The sequence below is a fragment of the Bacillus rossius genome, chromosome 6 (assembly GCF_032445375.1).
Source record: "Bacillus rossius redtenbacheri isolate Brsri chromosome 6, Brsri_v3, whole genome shotgun sequence".
Taxonomy (NCBI): domain Eukaryota; kingdom Metazoa; phylum Arthropoda; class Insecta; order Phasmatodea; family Bacillidae; genus Bacillus; species Bacillus rossius.
The window spans coordinates 50,824,381-50,845,509 of record NC_086334.1 but is presented as its reverse complement, the minus strand read 5'-3'; the positions used below and the strand labels follow the sequence as shown (position 1 = coordinate 50,845,509).

At 35.1% G+C, this 21,129-nt stretch overlaps 1 protein-coding gene across 1 annotated transcript in view; it reads right to left on the bottom strand.

The window, feature by feature from the left end:
• Positions 1 to 6,091: 6,091 nt before the first annotated feature.
• The window catches only part of LOC134533168 (peroxidase-like), a 40,962-nt gene continuing 25,924 nt past the window's right edge, over positions 6,092 to 21,129 (bottom strand). The window contains exons 7-14 of the mRNA XM_063370532.1: positions 20,202 to 20,400; positions 18,087 to 18,284; positions 16,774 to 16,918; positions 14,596 to 14,752; positions 13,695 to 13,865; positions 12,982 to 13,180; positions 10,496 to 10,601; positions 6,092 to 6,418 (exon numbers count right to left, since the gene is read on the bottom strand). Of these exons, the coding sequence (XP_063226602.1) occupies positions 6,352 to 6,418; positions 10,496 to 10,601; positions 12,982 to 13,180; positions 13,695 to 13,865; positions 14,596 to 14,752; positions 16,774 to 16,918; positions 18,087 to 18,284; positions 20,202 to 20,400 (1,242 nt within the window). The 3' untranslated portion in view covers positions 6,092 to 6,351. The remainder of the gene's footprint in view (positions 6,419 to 10,495; positions 10,602 to 12,981; positions 13,181 to 13,694; positions 13,866 to 14,595; positions 14,753 to 16,773; positions 16,919 to 18,086; positions 18,285 to 20,201; positions 20,401 to 21,129) is intronic.

Sequence of the window (21,129 nt, the reverse complement as noted above, 5' to 3'; positions counted from 1 at the left end):
TCTACATTCATTGTTCTCTTTACACCACTTAACTTTCTTAGCTTAATGTCGCATATCATTTACTGTTACATATTTACTTAATTTTATGAATGAATGTTTTTTTCGTATTTTGTATTCTTTTAATATCGCAAAACAGTAACTGTTGTTACTTCATAACTATTACAATTACAACTCTTTCTTTCTCTACACTATACCGTTAGTATTTAAATTTTAATTTTCACAACCTAACATTTCTATTATCTCTACAACATCATCCAATTAAACTATCCATATCCTTTGCTACTTCTTACTATACCTACAATTATTGTATAGTTTTCTACAGTCCACTTTTTACTTCACTATAATTTTCACGATCGTATCACTGCAAACCCACATGACAATCGTCTCCTACCACTCAAAAAAATTCTGCTACGTCATACATTACATTCATATTATTTTTATCATACTTGTTTACTTTTTTTCTACATCCATTATTTCTTTTAACACCTTTGCCATATTCTTTTTTATAAACACCTATATGTACACACTTAACACAAGTTCAACATAATTAGGTACTTATATTTATAACTTACACACACACACACACACACACACATATATATATATATACACACACACACACATATATATATATATATACACACACACACACACACTTATACTTATAATTAATCCATTCTTCTGTACATTTATTCTATAGTCACTAATTTTGTACTATTATGTTCTTAAATATAAATTTCCCTCTAACATACAATTAAACAGTCTCTGATTATTTTTCCTTATACTTTCCCCACTTCCCACAAAAATTCTGTAAACAATCATTCTTTCGCGCTCTTACTGTACCGCCAGATGTACCCTTAGAGATGACTTTGTAGTGTTCCTTCTCTTTCCTTTCCCAACACTATATTTTATTGCGCTCCCAAAACCTTCTATTGTGTTTGTGTAACAATCTATTTCATAATTTTTGAACTGTAATCCATGATTAATGGTTTTGTGTTTAAATTCCTCATCGTTAAGGCCCCCAATAGTGCTACATATCACAAAAATTATTGTCCTTTCAAATTTTCTATTATGATAGTACAGAATGTTTTCTAGTCTTGTTTCTCTAATACTTCCAAAACTATTCCCTTTCTCTCTTGTCCTTGATAAACAGCCCCAAAAACCCATTCACCCTTAAATTTCTTCCCTCTGTTGTATTTTTTTTTTTCCAAAACAACTCTCATCAACTTCAACTATAATCCCTTCTATATTTTCCTTTGTTTTTCTCCATTCTTTACAAACTTCTCTACGGAAGCTATACCAGGCAATTACACTGGCTCCAGCCAACCCCAGTTCATGCATGCACACAGATAGTATATTTCCAGACCCACATGTAAGTAATAAGTATTAGATCAGTGGTTCCCAAACCTTGTCAGCTGGCAACCCATTTTCCTTATAGGAATACCTTCACGGTCCATCGGTCCATGGTGGAATAAAAAACCTTATTTGTATCGTATCCCTTCCTTATGTATATATAATTTACCATCAAATATTGCATATATAGGCCTATGCATTTTTTCAGATACGGATTGATTATTGATAAACAATTTGTATTCTGATTTGAAAATGGTTGACAAGCACTTTGTAGCAAAACAGTTATTTATTTAACAATAGATAGCCTATGTGTTTGCACACAATTAAATTTGTTTTGATTTTTCTTTTCTGATGACTTATTCAATGGTTTCTGATAGTTTTAGGATCGAGTCACGATCCACTAGTGGGTCGCGACCAATTGTTTGGGAACCGCTGTATTAGATAATTTATGCTTAATTTCAATTTTTCTAACCAGGTTCCCTTCCGTATACTCCTTCTTTTACAATCCCACCTGCATTGCTACATAATTTTATCCTGAGTTCTTTTTTCGCTGTTGCATTTCTTTTCCACATGTTTCGCACATATACCTACTTACTTGACATTACTCCCACTTTCCTTACACACTGAATTGCTTGTTCAATCGAAGGTAATATTCCAAAAAGATACCTATCCCAAATTAATAACTATGTTTATCTTTCCACTACTCTCGCTATTACTCGTGCTACTACTTTCCCGCCTTCTTCCTACCCCTACACCGCTTGTCCCTGGATTAACCATTATTACTAACGATAACGTGCATGTTTTCCTATGTTTAAATACTGTTTCCCCTCCCTTTAAAAACACCTCCTATTTCACCATCTCTTATATCTCACTTACCTCTATATACGATGCTGTCTTTCACTCGTTCTTTATTTTTCTTTTGCAATAATTTGTTCCTCATTTAAATCTATTCTTAAACACATACTTCTTGTTGTCGAAACTCCTCTATTTTTCTTTATATAGCACCACTATTGTCAGTTAATAACTACATGTCTTATTTATCGCTTCCAGTGTTACCAATTGTATTACATACCACGTCGCTACTTTAGATTTCGCTATTGCCAATATTACACACACTACACACTCTACACACTCTGCAATACAATTTATCACTGGCCAATTTCCATGATGTCATTCTTTTCCCGTACTGTATTTCTGACCAGTAGTAAGGCCGATATCATATTTTGATCTTGACTCAAAAAAAATCTGTCAAGGGTTTGACACTAGTTTGGATGCACAGTAGGGAGTCATGTAATTTTTTTTATAGTTATTATTTACATATTATTTACATTTCATTGAGTTTAATTATCCAAATAGAAAATATACACATTCTTATGTATGGAAAACCACAGGATTGATAATGCAATTAAAGCACAACATGGCTACGGCCACTTCACTGCATAGGCTTTCTAATGTGACCTACAAACGGTAATTCTCAGAAATCAATAGAAATTAAGAAATGCTGTCTACAGGGTAAATAGATAAACATCTTTAGTGTTTGAAAAAAGTATTTTTAAAATTATTTTATTTACAGAAAAGCCGTGGCGCGAGAATTTTGCCTTTCGAACACTAGAGATGTTCCTGTATTGACCCTAAATCAGTTTGTATACTCCTACAGGTTTCCCATGAGTTTCACAAATACTACCAAGACTATTGGAACTTGAGGAGACTATGTATTATGCCAGTTGTCATACATATTTTAAAATTTGTGATTATTTATTTCTGTGACTGTTTTAGTTTACCATTTATATTTCATGGTAATTTCAATATCATGAAGTTTCATTTGGCACACCAATAAATTTGGTATGCCCCCTAATGTTTACAAAACAGAAGAATAGAAACGTTCTATTATGGTTTTGGCTAAGACTTCAGATATGAAAACTTTTTATGTCCAAAGCCAGGCCCCTTGGAAGGGTACTGAAATGTTATCTACATGAGAGTAGGTGCACTAACAGAAAATAGATATGAAAACTGCTAAGCAAATGGGTATCGTGTGGGGCTGGCTTAAATAACCATAAAATTTTCTCAGTGATACTTTTCTGGAAAACTAACATCTCATAGTGATGGATGTTACTGTGAGCTGGTGGGTTTTCTCGAGGTACTCTCGTTTTCCCCTCCCATTCATATGTCAATGCTCTATTCTCATTTCATCACCAATCATGCCAATCAGATGTTAAGCCTTTATTCATTCATAGCTGTATTTTCTTGCATTGTGTTATCCTAGACTTCAACTCACCAATACCAACCACAACACTTATCATCAATGAAGTCATTGCCTTAATGGATACTTTAGTGGATTTATGAGACCTGCAAATTTTAACACTGACTTTTTGGTAGAATTTTTTTCAACATTTTATTTATCACAGTTGAAATTGGTGGCCTGTGGGAAAAGAATTATGAAAGTAGAACTTTCATCCCCCAGGGGAAAAAAAAAAACAGCGCAACCATTTTTGACAATTTCAGGCTTGGAAAACCTGGAAAAGTCAGGGAATTCGGGAATTCATAGCTTTTAGAAACCCTGTTATTTATTTACAGTTAGGTGATCCAGAAGGAAAAACAGCAATTGGAGAAATATTTCAAGTTGTTGATGATGACCTATACATTGACTTTGGTTGGAAATTCCATTGTGTTTGCCCCAGACCAACCAAGAATGGCAGGTGAGTAATACTTGTAAGTCATGAATGTTTTTTTACTCATTTTGAGCTGAATAATTTTAATGTATTTTTGAATTACTCTTGTCTGATTTTCAGTGAATATGTCCGTGGTGCTAAAGTACTGATCCGCATAAAAGATTTGGAGCTTTCAACAAGGTTTTTGGGCTCGACGCGAGACTTAACGATTCTAGAAGCAGATGCATTTTTGTTGGGACTTGTTTCTTCGCCCGCAAGATCTCAGCAGGAGTCTTGGAGCCAAGTATCTAAAAGTGACACGACTTAAAAAATGGTTCGTCGTCATTCTAGTTACAACAAAAATGTTGAAAGTGAAAAAATATATATATATATTTGTGAGGTAAATAATGTACGAACATAAGTTTTTTATTAAATTATTACAGTTTTAATGTTGTTATTACATATGGGTACATTGAAAAAGTTTGTCTTAGTTTTTTGGCTATTATTTTGCTCACTTACCAGTATATTTTATCTTTAATAAAGCTGTGTGTTATTTCCTAATGGTTTGGTGGTTTCAGTAGTACAGCACACTTATTTAAAATGAACATACCAATTAATGGCATAGCAGTTGAAATACAGAGGTGTCTGGCCGTTCCTGTTTAAAAAATAATGATCCGGATGAAAACCAAGATCTGGATACCAAGGATAGGTGGACTGCTCTTCTCTTTAGAGTGGACATCAGCCTCGGAGGGCTTCTAGTCAAGCTAATCTATCTTTAAAGTAGTAACACACTGTAATATTCGTAATTAGATGTCTAAAACAGTAATGATTACAGAAAATCTTATTACTTTACAGCACAATGTTTATTCTTTGTTTACTATGTGTTTCTGACTTTAAAACATAAACCTAGTATATCATACATTTCAAGAATATTTTCGCAGATTTTTTTTACTTACAGAGTATTTTTGAAAAACTCAATCAATAGAGACTAACAGTGAAGGCATCCCAATTATCCGTCTTTTAATATTTCTTACCACGGGTTAACATAGACAGTAGCGTGTTAGTGTGAGCTCTATTTTTTAATTCAATCAAAATCATAAATAGTAATATGTAACAAATCTTAGAGAGGGTACAAATTCACAAAAAAAAAATTAATTGGTTGTGTTAGTTCAGTTCTGCTTGAATACATTCAGTAATGATGTAAAGTATTTAAAGTATCCTTTGTAAAAAAATATTAGCTGTTATGAAATTCTTACTTAAACTACAAAGCATAGAGTTTCTATACGACAAAACAATATATGCTGCCCACAGACATCTCCAAGTGATGTTTGTATGTACCTAAATAAAGATGGTTTACGTTGTCTTTTTGATTATGTGGCTCTTATTGCCAGACATTACACATTTTATCTTTGTGACAAAAAACTTTATTAAAATTTCACATAGCTAACTACAAAGCATAAACTTTATTCAGTTTTAATACTATCTATTATAAATACAGCGAGATGCATTTCGATCTATTCTTAATGTGAGGTCAATATCTATGGTAACTGGTGATATTTGATCAATTTCACCCAGTATTATACAGCTATTTCACAATTTTTAAACACCATAACACCATTTGTGGCCAAAACACACATATATATAAATACACATTTTGTTTAGGTCATCTTTTGTTGTATAACACAATTTGTGTGTGTATATTAATATGCACCTGTGTGTATGTAATAGACATATGTATACAATTCAGCTGATTTAATTACCTTTTTCGGTGCTGTTTGTTCTGTTGTATAGTATGGTTCACAAAAGATTTGTGGTCATTGTTCACCTTGAATAAGCTTGTATGTATACGAACTGAGTTAAGAAAAGATTATCTTTTGTTTTAATTTCATATCTATGATTCTACAATTGCCCACATTTAGTTTACTTCTGGAAATGCTCTGCAACATAAAGAGAGTTTCTTTGATATATGTTTAGCCGCCCCCCCCCCCCCCCCCTTCCCTTTTTTTTAAATGTAAAGTCTCTGAATTAATTATATTCAGTTCATAATCAGTGAACTAATATTCAAAATTTGACATACTACAAAACATGTATTTGTTTAAGGTCATCCAATTAAGCTTTATTTTTTGGAAACAAAATCAATTACAGGTAAAAATGTAGACTGAATATTAAACAGGTGATGTTGCAAACCAATACATTGCTAGGCTCTGACAATTTTGACTAGTCAATTTACAATACAATCTTTTAAGCATTTTTTTTTTTGTTTCGTTTTCTAACACATTGTACCAGGAACGTTGAATAAATACTAAACATCTAATTGCAGTTTCAAATTTTGTCATAGTTTGTTCTTAGTTTAAGCTGACTCCTTCCAGAATTTGAAGTTTATGGATGGAATAGAATCACACTGTGTCAACACATTTCTGAAACAAAACAAACATTGTTTTTGTTAGTACAGCGTACAATATAAACATGTTAACTGCAGAATTACAAGCAAAAACGTTATCTTGTGTTCCAGCCATTAAAAAATTACATTTCAAATTAGAGTATTCCTTATCATTTTAGAACTTTTGTAAGTAATTTTATTGAACTTCCTTTTTAATTTTCTTGTACAGGAGGCTTAATTTACACAGATTAAGTTCATTACATGGTGTAATGCAAAATAAAATAGTTTTAAAAATATTCAAAATAATAAAAGGGCAATCATATCCATTTACATTTCAATGGTATAGTTCCTATATTATTTTATGGTAAAATATTTTTACTTTTCATTACAAATGATGAGTTACAGTAAAACACATTGCTGGAAAAATCTTTACATTTTAAATTATTTGAATTTTTAATATTGTTAGTTATTTGTCACTATTTTTTTTTAGAATGATTTTGATTAAAGAATTTTTTTATTTAAGATTCTTTGAGTGGATTGTTTCTTTTACGGTATGTCAGGCTGGGCACAAGCAATTCCCCTTTCCACCAGTTGCATCAGTTGGTGCAAAAAGTTTAGATAGTGTCATTTTGTGCAAATTATTTATTTACACCATACATACATCAACGAACCTGCTCTTGCTCACATAACTCACCTTGATGCTCCTTTGACACTACTAACCTCTTAGTTGGTCGACAAATCTCCTTCTTTTACAAAACTTGTTTTGATTACAACTTGGCAGCATTAACAGATAAAAAAAATCTTATCACACCTCTAAACAACTGAATCTGTCTATACTCACTGTCCCCCTTTAACAAACATTTTTACTAAACAGACAATCACAAGAGCAATATATGTATGTATACACAAGCTTTTACTAGATACCCCATTACCCACACATACTGATTCTTCAAACTCATGTGTTATTTTTATTTTTTTGTCCATGTAATTGATTGGCACTTTGATCTCTCTACCTGACCTTGTGTACTTATAAGGATGTAACTTCACTTACTTTTGAAGTGTCTTTAATGTCCCCCCTAGAGTGTCCCATGTGGGAGAAGTAGTAACAATCCTAAGCTGATCTTCTGTTTCTTTCCATCCCTGAGTTGACTTGTGTACTAACAATTTCTTCCAGGTATCCCTTAAAATCAGTATCCAAGCTAAAATCCTGTGCATGAGCATCTGGGTTAAGATAAGATGTTTGCAAATGTATGGAATTCCTTCGAGACTACCGTTCTCATCTCTCACCCAATGTGACCGAACCGCCTCTGCTGGTTGCCACTGCCCATCCTTGTGCAACGATACTCTCTCTCATGGGAAGAAATGATATTGTTCTTTTTTAAGTTATTAAAAAATTTGCAAAATAGAAGCCATGTTGCCTATGGCTACTACTGTAGGTCCATAGGTACTGTTTACTTTTGAACAGTTTCTAAGTAAATGCTTTGACAACATTTTTATTGAATTGTGGGGCCAGTGGATTCTGCTGTATAGGCAATTTTATTCACTTATACGACTCAACAGCTGTGCTGGTGTTGACCCAACACCTGATATTGTTGCATTTTGATACTCCAAAAGCATAACTGGCAGCTCATCTATTTTCTCAAAACATTTTTTAAGCATTTTCTTGACCATTTGAACAGCTCTTACCTCCTGACCATTTGAACAGCTCTTACCTCCTGACCATTCGACCTAGGATAATGAAGGCTTTTGCAAACTGAAGTAAGACTTGAATGGCATGTTATGAAATGACTACCTTTGGTACCTCACGTGTTGCAAACAATGTCTTCATTTTAATAATCACATCTCTTGCTTGTTTGCTTAAGATTGGCAGTACTTCAATCCAATTAGAATAATAGTCTACAACTACAAGATAACTCTTCCCATAGTCACAAATATCCACTCCAACATTCTCAAATGGCGGATATGGAACCTCATGAGGGATGAGGGACTTTCTTGGACACTGGTTCCGCAATTTTTGACACTAAACATAGTTATTTACTAGTCCTTTAATATTGTTTGCCATTATAGGTCAATATAGCACCTGCCTTGTCCTTGATTTTGTTTGTTCAGTGCTCAGGTGTCCTTCATGCAGTAGTGAGAACATAACTTTCTGCAATTTGTAAGGCACAACTACATGGTCACCAAGGAACAACAAACCTATATCCACATGCCAGATCTTGCCTTTATTGAAAAAATCATTTGCATGTTTCCTCACATTCCTTTTGTGTTCAGGCAGGCAGGTACATGATCACTTCATTGAGTACTACATTCTTAAATGTTGCACTTCTGAACTCTTCCTGTCTGGCTAGAGAAACAAAGTGTCTGCCACACTTACCAGATGAACCATTTCAGCTGATAGTTCCTGATCTGTGGGGTCCCACTCAGGCAAGTATGACCTTGACAGCAGATCTGCCAAGTGTGAATACTATAGAAACCGTATCTGCATTCTCTGCAGTCGCACAAAAAGCTCTTCGGTTATCTTTTTCTTAAAAATAGGTACTAATGGTTTATGATCTGATCATACAGAAACATCTCTGCCATCAATATAATGGTAAAATTTCTTCTCCATAACTAGATCATTTCTTTTTCTACCTGCACATAGTTTTGACCAGTTGGCAATAAGCTCCTAGGTGCATAGCTGACATCACACATCAAGCAATGACCTAAACCATTCTTCAGTGCATCACACTGAAGAGATATGATCTTAGTGGGATTAAGTTGCCTAGTACTGGAGTTTTGCACACCAAATTTTTGACTTGCGAAAACACTTGAGGGTGAACATGTAACCACTGCCATACTCTGGTTTTCTTCAGTAGCTCACGAAGTTGTGCAGTAAGTGGCCAGTTTTGGCAGAAATTTCTAGTAACTCACAAATCCAAGGACTTTGCAGTTCTTCCTTATTGGTGGGTATTTTGATGGCTTTAACTTGCTCAGGGTCAGCTTGGGCATCTTGTTTTGATAATACGTGTGTAGAGTACTTAATCTCACTCTTCTTGAAATTAATTTTCTTTTCATTTAACTTAATCATTTAAGGTTCTGACTCTCTGTGTAACCTTCTGCACTATTTCATCAATTGTTGTACATTCTATGCTGAAATTAACAAGTCATCAAAGTAAACGACAACCCCAGGGATACTCCAAAGTTTGTCTTATTCACTTGTTTTAAGATTTCCAGAGCACATGTAAAATCGAAAGGAAGTCTTAAAAACTGGAAATATGCAAACAGAGTCCTGAATTTGCAATAATGACCAGTCTTTTCATCAAGTAGTAGCTGGTAAAACCCAACTTTAAAGTAAACCCTGTAAACACTGATTTACTTTGTAATAATCTCTTCAAAGGTTAGAATTATGTGCAATTCTCTGGAGACAGTCTTGTTTAGTGTTTTTGGAGAAATATCATGGCACAGAAGAACACAGTGGGCTGACAAAGATGGAGAAAAAAATGCAAAAAAACAATCTTAGACAACACAGCAGTAAACAGTCTAACCCAATTATAATACAAAACAGATAATCTTAACCTGCAGGAATGACCTATAAATATATTTGGGTCTTGCGTACTCATGCCAGTTGAAAGACAACGTTCAAACATTTTTTCAGGAATTCAAACATTCCATAAGTAATTCAGACTGACTTCATCAAATGTGATTAATGTTGAGTGTATGTGTGTAAAGCTGTTAAAATAATCACTGCTTGGGAGGATACATATTTTTAATTGCAAAGAGCTTAAAGAATTTATTTAATTAGCTCTTTAACAAATTATTTTTAAATTGATAGTAAAATTTTTTTTTTATCTAAGCAGTGCACATTAAATTACAGTTCCCAATTTAAGCAAGAATATAAAAATTTTATTTATTGAGCACCAAAGTTATAATTTTGGCAGTATTTTTGATCAGTTAATATTAATGAAATTTTTTAGGTTTTTTGTATTTTAAAATTAGTTTAATCACCTTATGGAAATATTAATATAATATGTAATTTAAGTCAGTTCATGATTCTGCAAATATTTGATGGTCTTGCTGTCTGCATGAAATTATTTCTCTTACTACCTGTAATAAATTTCATAAATTTAATACGTACGTTTTTGAGACATGAAGGAAACTATTTCTTGGAATTTTCTTTATTTGATCACCATTATCACATATCACCTTGGATAAACTTGATTTCTTTATCTCCTTTAGTTGCTCTGAAAAATAAAGAAAATATATTTTTTAGTTTATCACCCAAAATTTACCTTCCTTAACAAAGTGTGATAAAATGACTTAAAATTAAATTAGTCAACAAATAAGAAGTATTTAAATTGTTATATTATTAAAAAATGAATAATTCAATATGTTCAAATCCTCAATATATTCAGTTAATCTTATAAACATGTAAATTTTTTAAACAATTCCTAGTTTTATATTTACTGCATAATATAATTAGATGTGTATGATTCGGCACGTTTGGGAGCACAGCCGTGCCGGACGAGCGATATGCCAGATTATTGAACGTCAGTATAGTTTTAACTGGTATACCAAGTGTGAAAAGTAACGTATAACACTGGAATAACAATGCCACGACAGACTCGACACGACAAGCCCCGACACACTCAGCAGCCAATGAAACACAAGGTCGCAATGATGTCATTTCAACAAAATACGCACCCCAATGGCCACAAGAATAGATCCCATTTCTAATTCAATTTTATCATGCAATGTGACGACAAAACGGAAACCTTACAAAACTAAAGTTAAAATTTTTTTACCGTCTTGGTAAATCTTTATGCTGAAAAACAAAATTTTGTTTTTATGTTTGGGCACACTTTCATATTTCTAGTTTGCCGTCAGTTATTTATTGTGTTTATTTTTATTATTTACCATAGCTAACAGCAGAATTATTTTCTGTCCCTTATCAACATATCTATAGCTTCCTTTCTTGTATCTAAAATAAACTTAATCTCAATTTGTGCAAGACACGACTAATGTATATGGTTATGCATTTCAGCTATCAACAGGAACTAAAAGAATACTATAGGGCCAATGCTGTTTTTTTGGGACATTCTTTAATGCATTTTATGAACGAATTTGGCATGGAAAGATTTGCCGACGACCATTTTATAGTTTTTTGTGTTAAGTTATCGTGGTATTGTGACCCTACGCATTTAACTCTGTACTGCTGAAACGATGTACAACATATAATTGGATTTGTCGTGTCATGTCCGTCTTGCATTGTGACTTCAGCTTAAAATGCTGGAAAATAGGAAATGCTGTAACGTAATGAAAACCAATAGTGACGATAGACTCTAAGCAAACTTAAAAAAATTGGTTGTCTATAAAGTTGGTTTACGGACGATAGTTTAACGTGACAACGTCATAACAAAACATTGATTAAATATTTGCATACTTTTATGAATAAAATTGAATAATTTTTATTGAATTATCACTATTTGTATGGATACAAAGAAGGAGTGAAATGAAATCTACAATTTAATTGATAAATTTACTTTTATTTGCACTCAATAATTCAAATATGTTTATTACTTTAACGAAGAGATTATATTAACTATAACTTTTATACATGTTTGCTATTTAACTTCTTCCAATCTGTGTTATTCTGTTAAGGATAGGACGATGATAGGAAAAGTAGGAAATGAATGGGAGTGTTTCAGGTTTAATGTGCTTCGAAAAAGTCACATCGATGGTTGTTCCAATCGAGTGGAAGAGAGATAGATGCGGCGCAAACGTACAATGAGCGTAGCGGGACACAGCGTAACGGGACACTTTTTCGTACTTGCAGCCGGAGTTCATCGATTTATTAGACGTCACGTCAAAAGCCAGCAGCGCAGTAATGCAACTCAGTGGCCAAGGTCTACAGTTGGAATCTATCCGAAAACACCTGAACGCATAGATTGGTACTGGAATACAAACCATAGAATGCCGAATCAAAGGCATTTCACTTTACTTTCTTTGTGCTGAGTGGTATCACAATCTTCAATTTATCAATTTATTTATTTCTTCTTCTTTGAGAGCCCCCCGGCCACCCTTTGGTACATAGCCAGAAGGACTTTGTGGGGTCCAGACCCTCCCTTCCAGGATTTACAATAATGTATTTCCTCCCCATTATAGCCCAACGTGCCTCATACACAGAAGCATAAGGACTTGTATTTCCAAGTAGTCTATATTTCATGCCCGTTTGCACACGTGTTAATGTAAGCATGTTTTTCATACAAACTCACGTGTGTTCCGTGCATTAGTATCGTGTATTTAAAAATATTAATGTTTATGTTTTCATGACATTTTAACAAAATCATCAAAAAATTGACTTGAAAACAAAGTAGCGAAGTACAAATAAATAAAAAAAATGCAAAATGTTCAGTTTTCTTTTCTAGAGCAAAACATTACTTAAATTTCGATGTGTAAACGTGGGAGTTAAAAAAGTATACCATTCCCTATTATTTTAGTGTGACAATGTTATTTTAAAATCAAATTACAAAGAAAACTTACTCATAAAACATTTTTGTGATGGTCACACTGACCCCCTCGTTCACAAACCCTGTCCACGGCCTGCGCGTCGCTGGTACTTGCCTGGCGTGAACGCTGCGGGGTTCTCCTTGAAGTCGTAGAACCACAAGTCCCCGAACTTCCAGCGGAAGAACTGCTCGCCGATGATGCACTGGCAGGTCTTGCCGACCACGGTGTCGCGCAACAGGTTCTCCAGCTTGATGCCTACCATCATGTCCACGTCGTCCACGTGTGCGTACAGCTGAGACAGCAGTTCAACGTACTGAAAAATAAGCACTTTGTTAGGAACTTGACTACAGAATTAAAGCGCTAGTTTGTGTGAGTTGGTGAAAACATTTCAAAGCACAAAATGCTCTCCTCAATCATGGAAATTTAGCATCAACATGAAATACACAATTTACCTTACGTATAATTTTTTTTTACATACTCAATGTCTGTTAGATAGATTTCAATTAAATACAACCTATTGTAGCATTTACTCTCTCTCACTCTCTCTCTCTCTCTCTCTCTCTCTCTCTCTCTCTCTCTCTCTCTCTCTCTCTCAATCTCTCTCTCTCTCTCTCTCTATATATATATATATATATATAGACACACACACACATACATATCACGACTTTGTGGGCAACAATGTATGTCCTGTAACTGAAGTTTAAATTATTTTTTTATGGTTTAATTTGGTTCCAATGTTTAGTTTTACAGAATGCGTGTATGTTTAAATTAGTTGTATTTTCATCATTGATTTGATATAGTGAATAGTTTTTATTTTGCAGTAGTACCTTTTTGTCAATCACATCTGAGAAATCTGAAAAGTTGCTTGCTCGTGGCAGTTCGCACAGCTCTCTGAAGTCGTTATAAGATCGCAGGCCATGGTCCCTCGACCGCTGTATGTCTATAGCTGCCAAGTCGAGACCGAACGGAGACTGATGCTTGAACAGGAAATTGGTAAGCTGAAACCATAGAAATTTAAAGCATTTAAAGTTTATAAATAACTAGCTGTACCGGCCACGCATTGCATGACTCCCTGGTCTATTTTATAGGCCAAACACGTGTATTCGTAATGCCTCAACTTACTTTCATTACATTTTACTAATTATTTTTACAGTGTGTTGGTTGTATTACATTAATTTATGAAATAGCTATTTTTACACAAGATTCAAATAATTGAAATTTTATAAATTTCATGCCCGTGTGTTAAATAATAATGTGTTTTAATAATTTTTCTCTTTCAAAATTATAAATAAAAATTACATTAATAATTTCCCTTGAATACATTCTAGGCTGTGAGTAACTTAGCATTTCATAAACTATTACTTTACGGTTAGTACATTATGATGTTACTTAAAGTATATTTAATGACAGTAATATAATGGACTTGCATGAATTTCTAGAGAACATTAAGGGGGATTAAGCCTCACCATGTTGAAATTCAAACCACTTGCAACACGATTATTATTACTTTGGTTTGACATGGTCTAGGACTTAGTTTTGGCTACATTTTGAATTCAACACTTGTAAACTAGTGTGGTAGTTGTAGTTGCTCGCGATAAATAATATTATTTCCTCGCGGCGCTTACAGACTAGATCCTTTTAGTGAATACGTGGTTGCAACAAGGTACGCAAGGTCTGGGGGATATGATTTATGCCTTGACATGCCGAAAGTTGTGATAAATAACTTGCGTCTTGTGTGGTAAAGGGATCCATTGACTGGGCAGGCTGCCAAGCCAGTCCCCTCAGCATGCGGTCGAACTTGTCCTCTTCGTGCAGTATGCTCGGTCTGTCGAACCATTCTCTCAGAGGGAAGCCGAATTTCGAGCCCCCGTCGTCATCAAAAAACCTGCACGTGTAAACACTATTGTAAGCATTTCAGTCATCATTAAATATCTGTTTGACACGAGTTTTAAATATTCTGTCATCAAACTGTGAACATTGCAACCAATTCCCACGCTGTGCAGAAATATAGAACAAAGCGACTTTTGGCATAGACATATCCGTTTGTTTTCAAAACTTCTTTAAGAGGTGCGAACACAACAATTGTAAACATAAACAACATTGCATTAACAGTGAGAGTGCGTGACAAGTTACCTTGACAAGACTCATTCAAGTTTACAAACACAAGTCTGTGACATTTTCATTAAAGTTAGGCTTGGGTCAATTTTGATATGGCGAGTTATCACAGCAAGTTTAATTCAAGTCAAACTTCAAGCCTGCTACTAAAATGGCGTGTGACAAAATTTTAAATTCCAAACCTAGTGTGTCCTACATTTAGTAGGTACTATGTTTGATAAATGCGCTGTTAGTCTGTTACACCGTCAAATTTATATTTCCAACATTTTGACATAGAATTTTTTTTAAAAAAATAGTGAAGCTGGCTGTAAAATACTTTAATGAAAGGAAACTTATAAAATAAAAAACATATTTAAAACATTTTTCACACATTTTAAGTTAAATTTGTTAGTTCAAACGCAAAGTTTCTTCTAAAAATTTCAGGAACTACTTAAAAACAACTTATTTAAAGTAAACTGATTTTAATTTTTTAAATAATGTAATATAATTTTGTTATACTTAAAATTAAATGTTCCTAAAAATAAGTGTCAGAAATTATTGTATGAACTTTTAACTGGAAGATGTTATGTTATTAGTAACGTATTTTTGTAATATAAGTCAAATAAGCCTTAAAATATTGAATATGACACATAATTTTAGTTTCTGAATACTACTAAAACCTATATTTTGATTAACATATTGTGTATTACTAAACAGTGCTTAAAGCCACAGGAATGTATGCACAAATACATAAATTTTTGAATTTTTAAACTGTTGGCATTGCCGACAATACACAGAAAGAAAGAAGAGATTGAATATCTTTGAAAACACCCTAAAATTATACAGGAAATCGTGAAGCCAACATATACAGCCTGTTTGAAAATTTCGATAGTAGATTTAATCGGTGGCAGAGACTACCAAAAACAAGCACTTTTCGCTAAGGAACACATGTCCAAACGAAACCCTGCTAAGTTAAGTATGCGAACAGTAGACCGTGTACAATAATTTGGCGGGCTTCAGGGGACTACTCCACTGGCTGAGAGGACGCGTTATCGCAGTCAGTGGCGTTCAGACGCCCCGCTAGAAGCAGTTAAGAGTTAGTTACACATACTAGCAGCCAGCAGTCTGGTGTACGGCACAGTGGATGGTAGGTTGTGGTACTTCAATACGCTTGGCTCTGGGCGATCAGCGCAGTGTCGATTATTAGCGAGTGCGGCGCTGCAACTACAGATTTAACAAACAGCAACAGCCCTGCAGACTTCACGTAGGCAGAGATAGCCGATATTCTCACTGTGTACGGGCAGGTGAAATGAATCGCAGCAGGAGCAGTGCGCATTTGCAACAGACGTGTACCGAATAGGAAGGCCTTCGTACGACTTGAACGCCCTCCATAAACTGGAAGTTTCACACCACGAAGCGTTCTGCACGCCAGACTGCTGGTTGCTAGTGCGTATTGCTAACTTAAAAAAAACTGCGTCCGGCTCATCACCTGCTTCTCGCGGGGCGTCTGTACGCCACTGCACTGTGATAGCGCGTCCTCTCAGCCAATGGAGAAGTCCCTGGAAGCCCGCCAAAATTCAAATTTGCGCGCCATAGTTCGCGCCTCTTACATTGCAGGGTTTCGTTTCCGAACATGTGTTCCTCAACAAAAGTGGCTTGGTTTTTTCTGTCCCTGTCAAAGTACAAATTCTATGTTGCATGAAAGTGGACTGCTTGTGGCAGTATGTAAGTACGATAGTCGCATAGATGCGATGTTATGGTGCGTTCCGGTTTAACCTGTAACCCAGCAGTTACGGAACGAGTGTTACGCACCTGATGTTTCCCTGGACCATGCTGTGGAATGTTCTGAAGCACCCGGTCGTGAAGCTGTTCAGGGTGGAGGGGTCGAGGTCAATGTCGTAGCCTGAGCTGTAACCTTCGAGAACTGTGAGGTTGCGCTTCTTCACGTACTCTTGTCCTGAGGCAGAAACCCAACCTGTCTCTCAGTCTGCCACCGAGAGTTGTGTGCGCTTTATTGATGTGTAACATCTCAGCTCTCGGTGTACGGCATTTGGTGGGAGTAATTTCGTGAATGCGACGGAAGTCAAGAAACGGAAATGTGTAATAACCACGGTGCTGCCATCTGTGGCGGATGGCGCGAACCAAAGGTCGCAAAGAACAATGGAAACTTTAAAGTATTAACTGATTAATGAAGTTTAACAAGATGGGCAGTATTATAATAAAATTCCTTGTCGAAAATCAGGTCAAAAGCTGCGGTTAAGTATTTTTTTCAAGTCATTTTAGCTTTTATCGGAGCCGTCCCATTATATATCTATTTTAAAATTTCGGTCTGCTAATCAAATGATTCAACAGTCGAAGTAGCTGCTCCGGCAGCGAATTATAGCGGGAGATGCGGAAACTACGTGTGATTCACGTCCAGAAATGTAATTGAAAACACAATTTTTCGTATATTTATCACGCTAGGCATTATTTAAAATAATGCTACGTTAAATTTCGTGTCCGAGTTCCTTATTATAAGTGTATTTGAAACATGAGAACACAAAAATTTGCTCGTTACCGAGGCTAGATGTTACACATCACTAATGAGTACTGAAAGGCTCGCTCACAATTTATTTTCAAACACATTTCACGTGGAAACATCACGCCAAGCATCCATGTATTTAACTGTCAATTTGGTTATCCTACATGGTTCCTGCAGACCGGAAAATTAACAATATCCATTTAAACGAAATAATACGGGAAAAAAATCTATTACTCTATGTAAAGAATGATCAAGTAGCTGTGGTATACTTTGTGATGTATTTATAATCACAAAGAATGCACGTAATATCATGGCTTGTGCATTAGTCACGTCTGAACAATAGTTCAAAGTTGTGCTACAACTCGCTGTGTACTACAGAATTGTTTTATTCCTGTAAACGTGGCCAGTATTCTCTACATACTCTAGCACAAAAAAAACTCTCCATTCTCCACTGGTTGCATGCAACCATGATTCAGCGATGATGATTTATTGCTATAAATTACAGAATAGTACATTACGCACTAAACCAATTACTTATTTTCGCTTAGGAATAAACACGAATACGATAAAAAAAATAACGTGGTATAAAATATTGAATACATACCCAACACAATTGGAAGCCACTCTATATACACAATGTGCTGCCATACACCAATGACAATACGTCTCGCTTCAAAGTACAACCTTTCATCGTCCCAATGGGGGTTGAGTTTGCTCAAGATGTCAGCCAAACGGTTGTGTTCTCGGAGAAATAATACCTGCAATACCGACATCTGTGGGTGTTGGTTGATTCGAACATCCCCTGGAACATTCAAGATAAAAAAAAGTCAATATTTTGAGTTTGCTAATTAAATTTGAAACATGCCTAGGTGCAAGTATGCAATTAATTACATAACTCTCAATATTTTCATATTTTATGATCATCAGAAGAAAAATAGTATGGATTGTATATATTTATGTATAAAGGTAACATTTAAATTATTCGAAATGCATAATCATGCTAATGTATCTATGGTATTTCCTTAAAGCTGACGATTAAAATACATGTTGAAACATTTCTTTCAACTTCACTTCTCTTTACATCACACGGTGTAATCAATATGACTGTAGTTTCTTTGTGTCAGTTCAAGCTGCATTTTAATGCGATTGAATGAACTTGTTAAAAGCAGAACAATCTTCAGTTGAGTTGGCAGCAAGCAAAGACAATAGGGACCTTGACAATAGGAATCTTGACGCCCTAAATGTTGAGACAGTGGCCACATATATTTGTAGTGAGTAGTTTCATATCATTACAATAAAAAAATACTATGTAGTAAAATGTTTACGTTTCTCACAATGTTTCAGTATACCTCGCTGAAGGCAATGAACCTAGTCGCTACGTCCATGCCAATGTTGTTTCTGACGCGCGGAGGAAGAATAATTAATATCTGGAAAGTAAATCTTAAACGAAGTTATCTTTATCCAATGATCCCTAAAAGTCGATAAAGTTACAGTTTCTGCTGCCTAAAAGCTATATTTTGCAGTCCAGGTGCAAAAATAACTTTGCTTTCCTGTATTTCAAGCAGCGAAGAGATCTCCTACGCTCGGTCGAAAACTGTAAGACGGTCCGCTTTCCCCTGCAATGCCCGCCTCCTTCAAAGACATAATGCCGTGCAAATTGCCTACTCACCGTACCTGCAGGCGTTAGGCGCTCTTTTTTGGGCTGGTAACATCTAACCATTCGCAAGGCACGGGCGACTGAAATGGATGGCCGAGCGAACAGTGGTTCCAACGCTGTCATCTGCGCGCCGTGCTAACATATACGTCACTATTGATGAAAACATCCCCCCCCTCCCCCAAGGTTCAGTTCGTTGTAAACTTCGAGCCAAAGTATGAGAAATGAAGGTGTTTCCCAGGTTTGTGATTATTATTTGAATGATTTTGGGTGTTGTATGTATGTATGTATGTATGTATGTGTGTATATATATATAAATATATATTCTGAATAATGAATTGAATGCAAATACAAAATTAACTTATGAGTTTTACAGCAGTTTCAATGCTTGTTCCCACCGTTTTAACTTTTATGGTATTCTTTCTTGATGATGATTGGTCAAGCAAACGTGACACATGTTTGTAAGGTGAGACAGATGTTGGCCACTGAAATTCGCCACTGCGTAGTTGGGCTCTCTACCTGTGCAGCCACTCTATGGCGTCACGCTTCGTGCGGGTTGAAGGGCAACGATCCAGTCTAGGATGGTCTTCTCTGAACATGCATGGCGCATCCAGGTAAGAAGTTAGTGTGTGTGTGATCTTTGCCATGTTAATAATTTAAATCAAAATGTAAACGACTTTCCCACATACCTTTCCCCTTTGGATAGCAACCCACTTTTTGGTTGCAATGAAGTTTGTTGCTAGTTCCTTGCCGCTGTATTTTTAACATCTTTTTTAAACAATTCTCACTTCACGATCCTTCCTAGTGAATTCAGTTCAAGCTTTTAAACAAACTTTTAGTTTAAGCATTTATACAGCTCCGATCGTTTTACTGACCAGAGTAACTTCAACTGTAGATCCAGAGATGACGGAATTTCACTTTACATTAGAAAAGGGAAATACCATAGATACTACAACTGGGAGTACTGAGAGTATGTATTTTTTTTATTACATATTAATTTTTATTCTTCATTTTATAGAAAGTCTAATGCCTACTTCAAGCTGTTTCATTAACAATGTCCCTTACCTCCTGTATAGCAAGTTTGTTCGTTTGATCTTATATCGCAGTCTTCTTCAGGGTTGGCAGAATTAGGTGGGAAGTGTCGCCCATTATTTGCCACTTGAGTAATTAGTTTCCCACCTTTCTTGAGCCGAATCGACTCCGCCACAGCGTCTTCCGAGCCATAGATGTTGGAAGCGTCCACAAAGTGCGTTACCGCACTGAACTGCAAACATTTCGCAAACATAATTAAAATTTATTTATAGTAGAAATTTCGCAAACATAATTAAAATTTAATTATAGTAGAAATTTCGCACATTATGATTATAATTATTTTTAGGCATGTATTTAGGTCTTTTATGAATAAATTTTAGTTTAGCTATCATGTATTTGTAATACGTCTTACAAACAAGTGTACTGACGAACTTAGATACGGTTTTTCCCTTAGAAAAGAAATGAAAATTTCCGATTGAGGCTTAAATTCCCCATAGACAAGCATCCAATAAGTTTCTGGTGAGGAGCTTTGACTTGGACATTGACCATAAACTCGAATTCTTTAATTTTTCACCAAAAAATTCCAAAACAAATTCCAAAAATATATGCAAATCTTGCTTACATCACACCCGTAATTTTGGATTCTAGAAACGTTGCAATTTTCATTATGCCCACCAACTTGAAAATCTGTAAATATTATCAGATTTTAACAGAAAAAAATTAAAAATTAGTAAAAAAAATAATTTACAAAATCAATAAAAATAATTCCCGCCATCTTGGATTTTAGAATGTTATATTTTCCGCTACGCCCGCCATCTTGGATTCTAAAACGCTGCACTTTTCGTCACGGTCACCATCTTGTAGTACGTGCATGACTTCATCGTTGCGATTTGCATTACGGTCGCCATCTTGAAAATCCGTAATTATTACCCAGTTTTAATTTCAAAATATAAAAAATTAA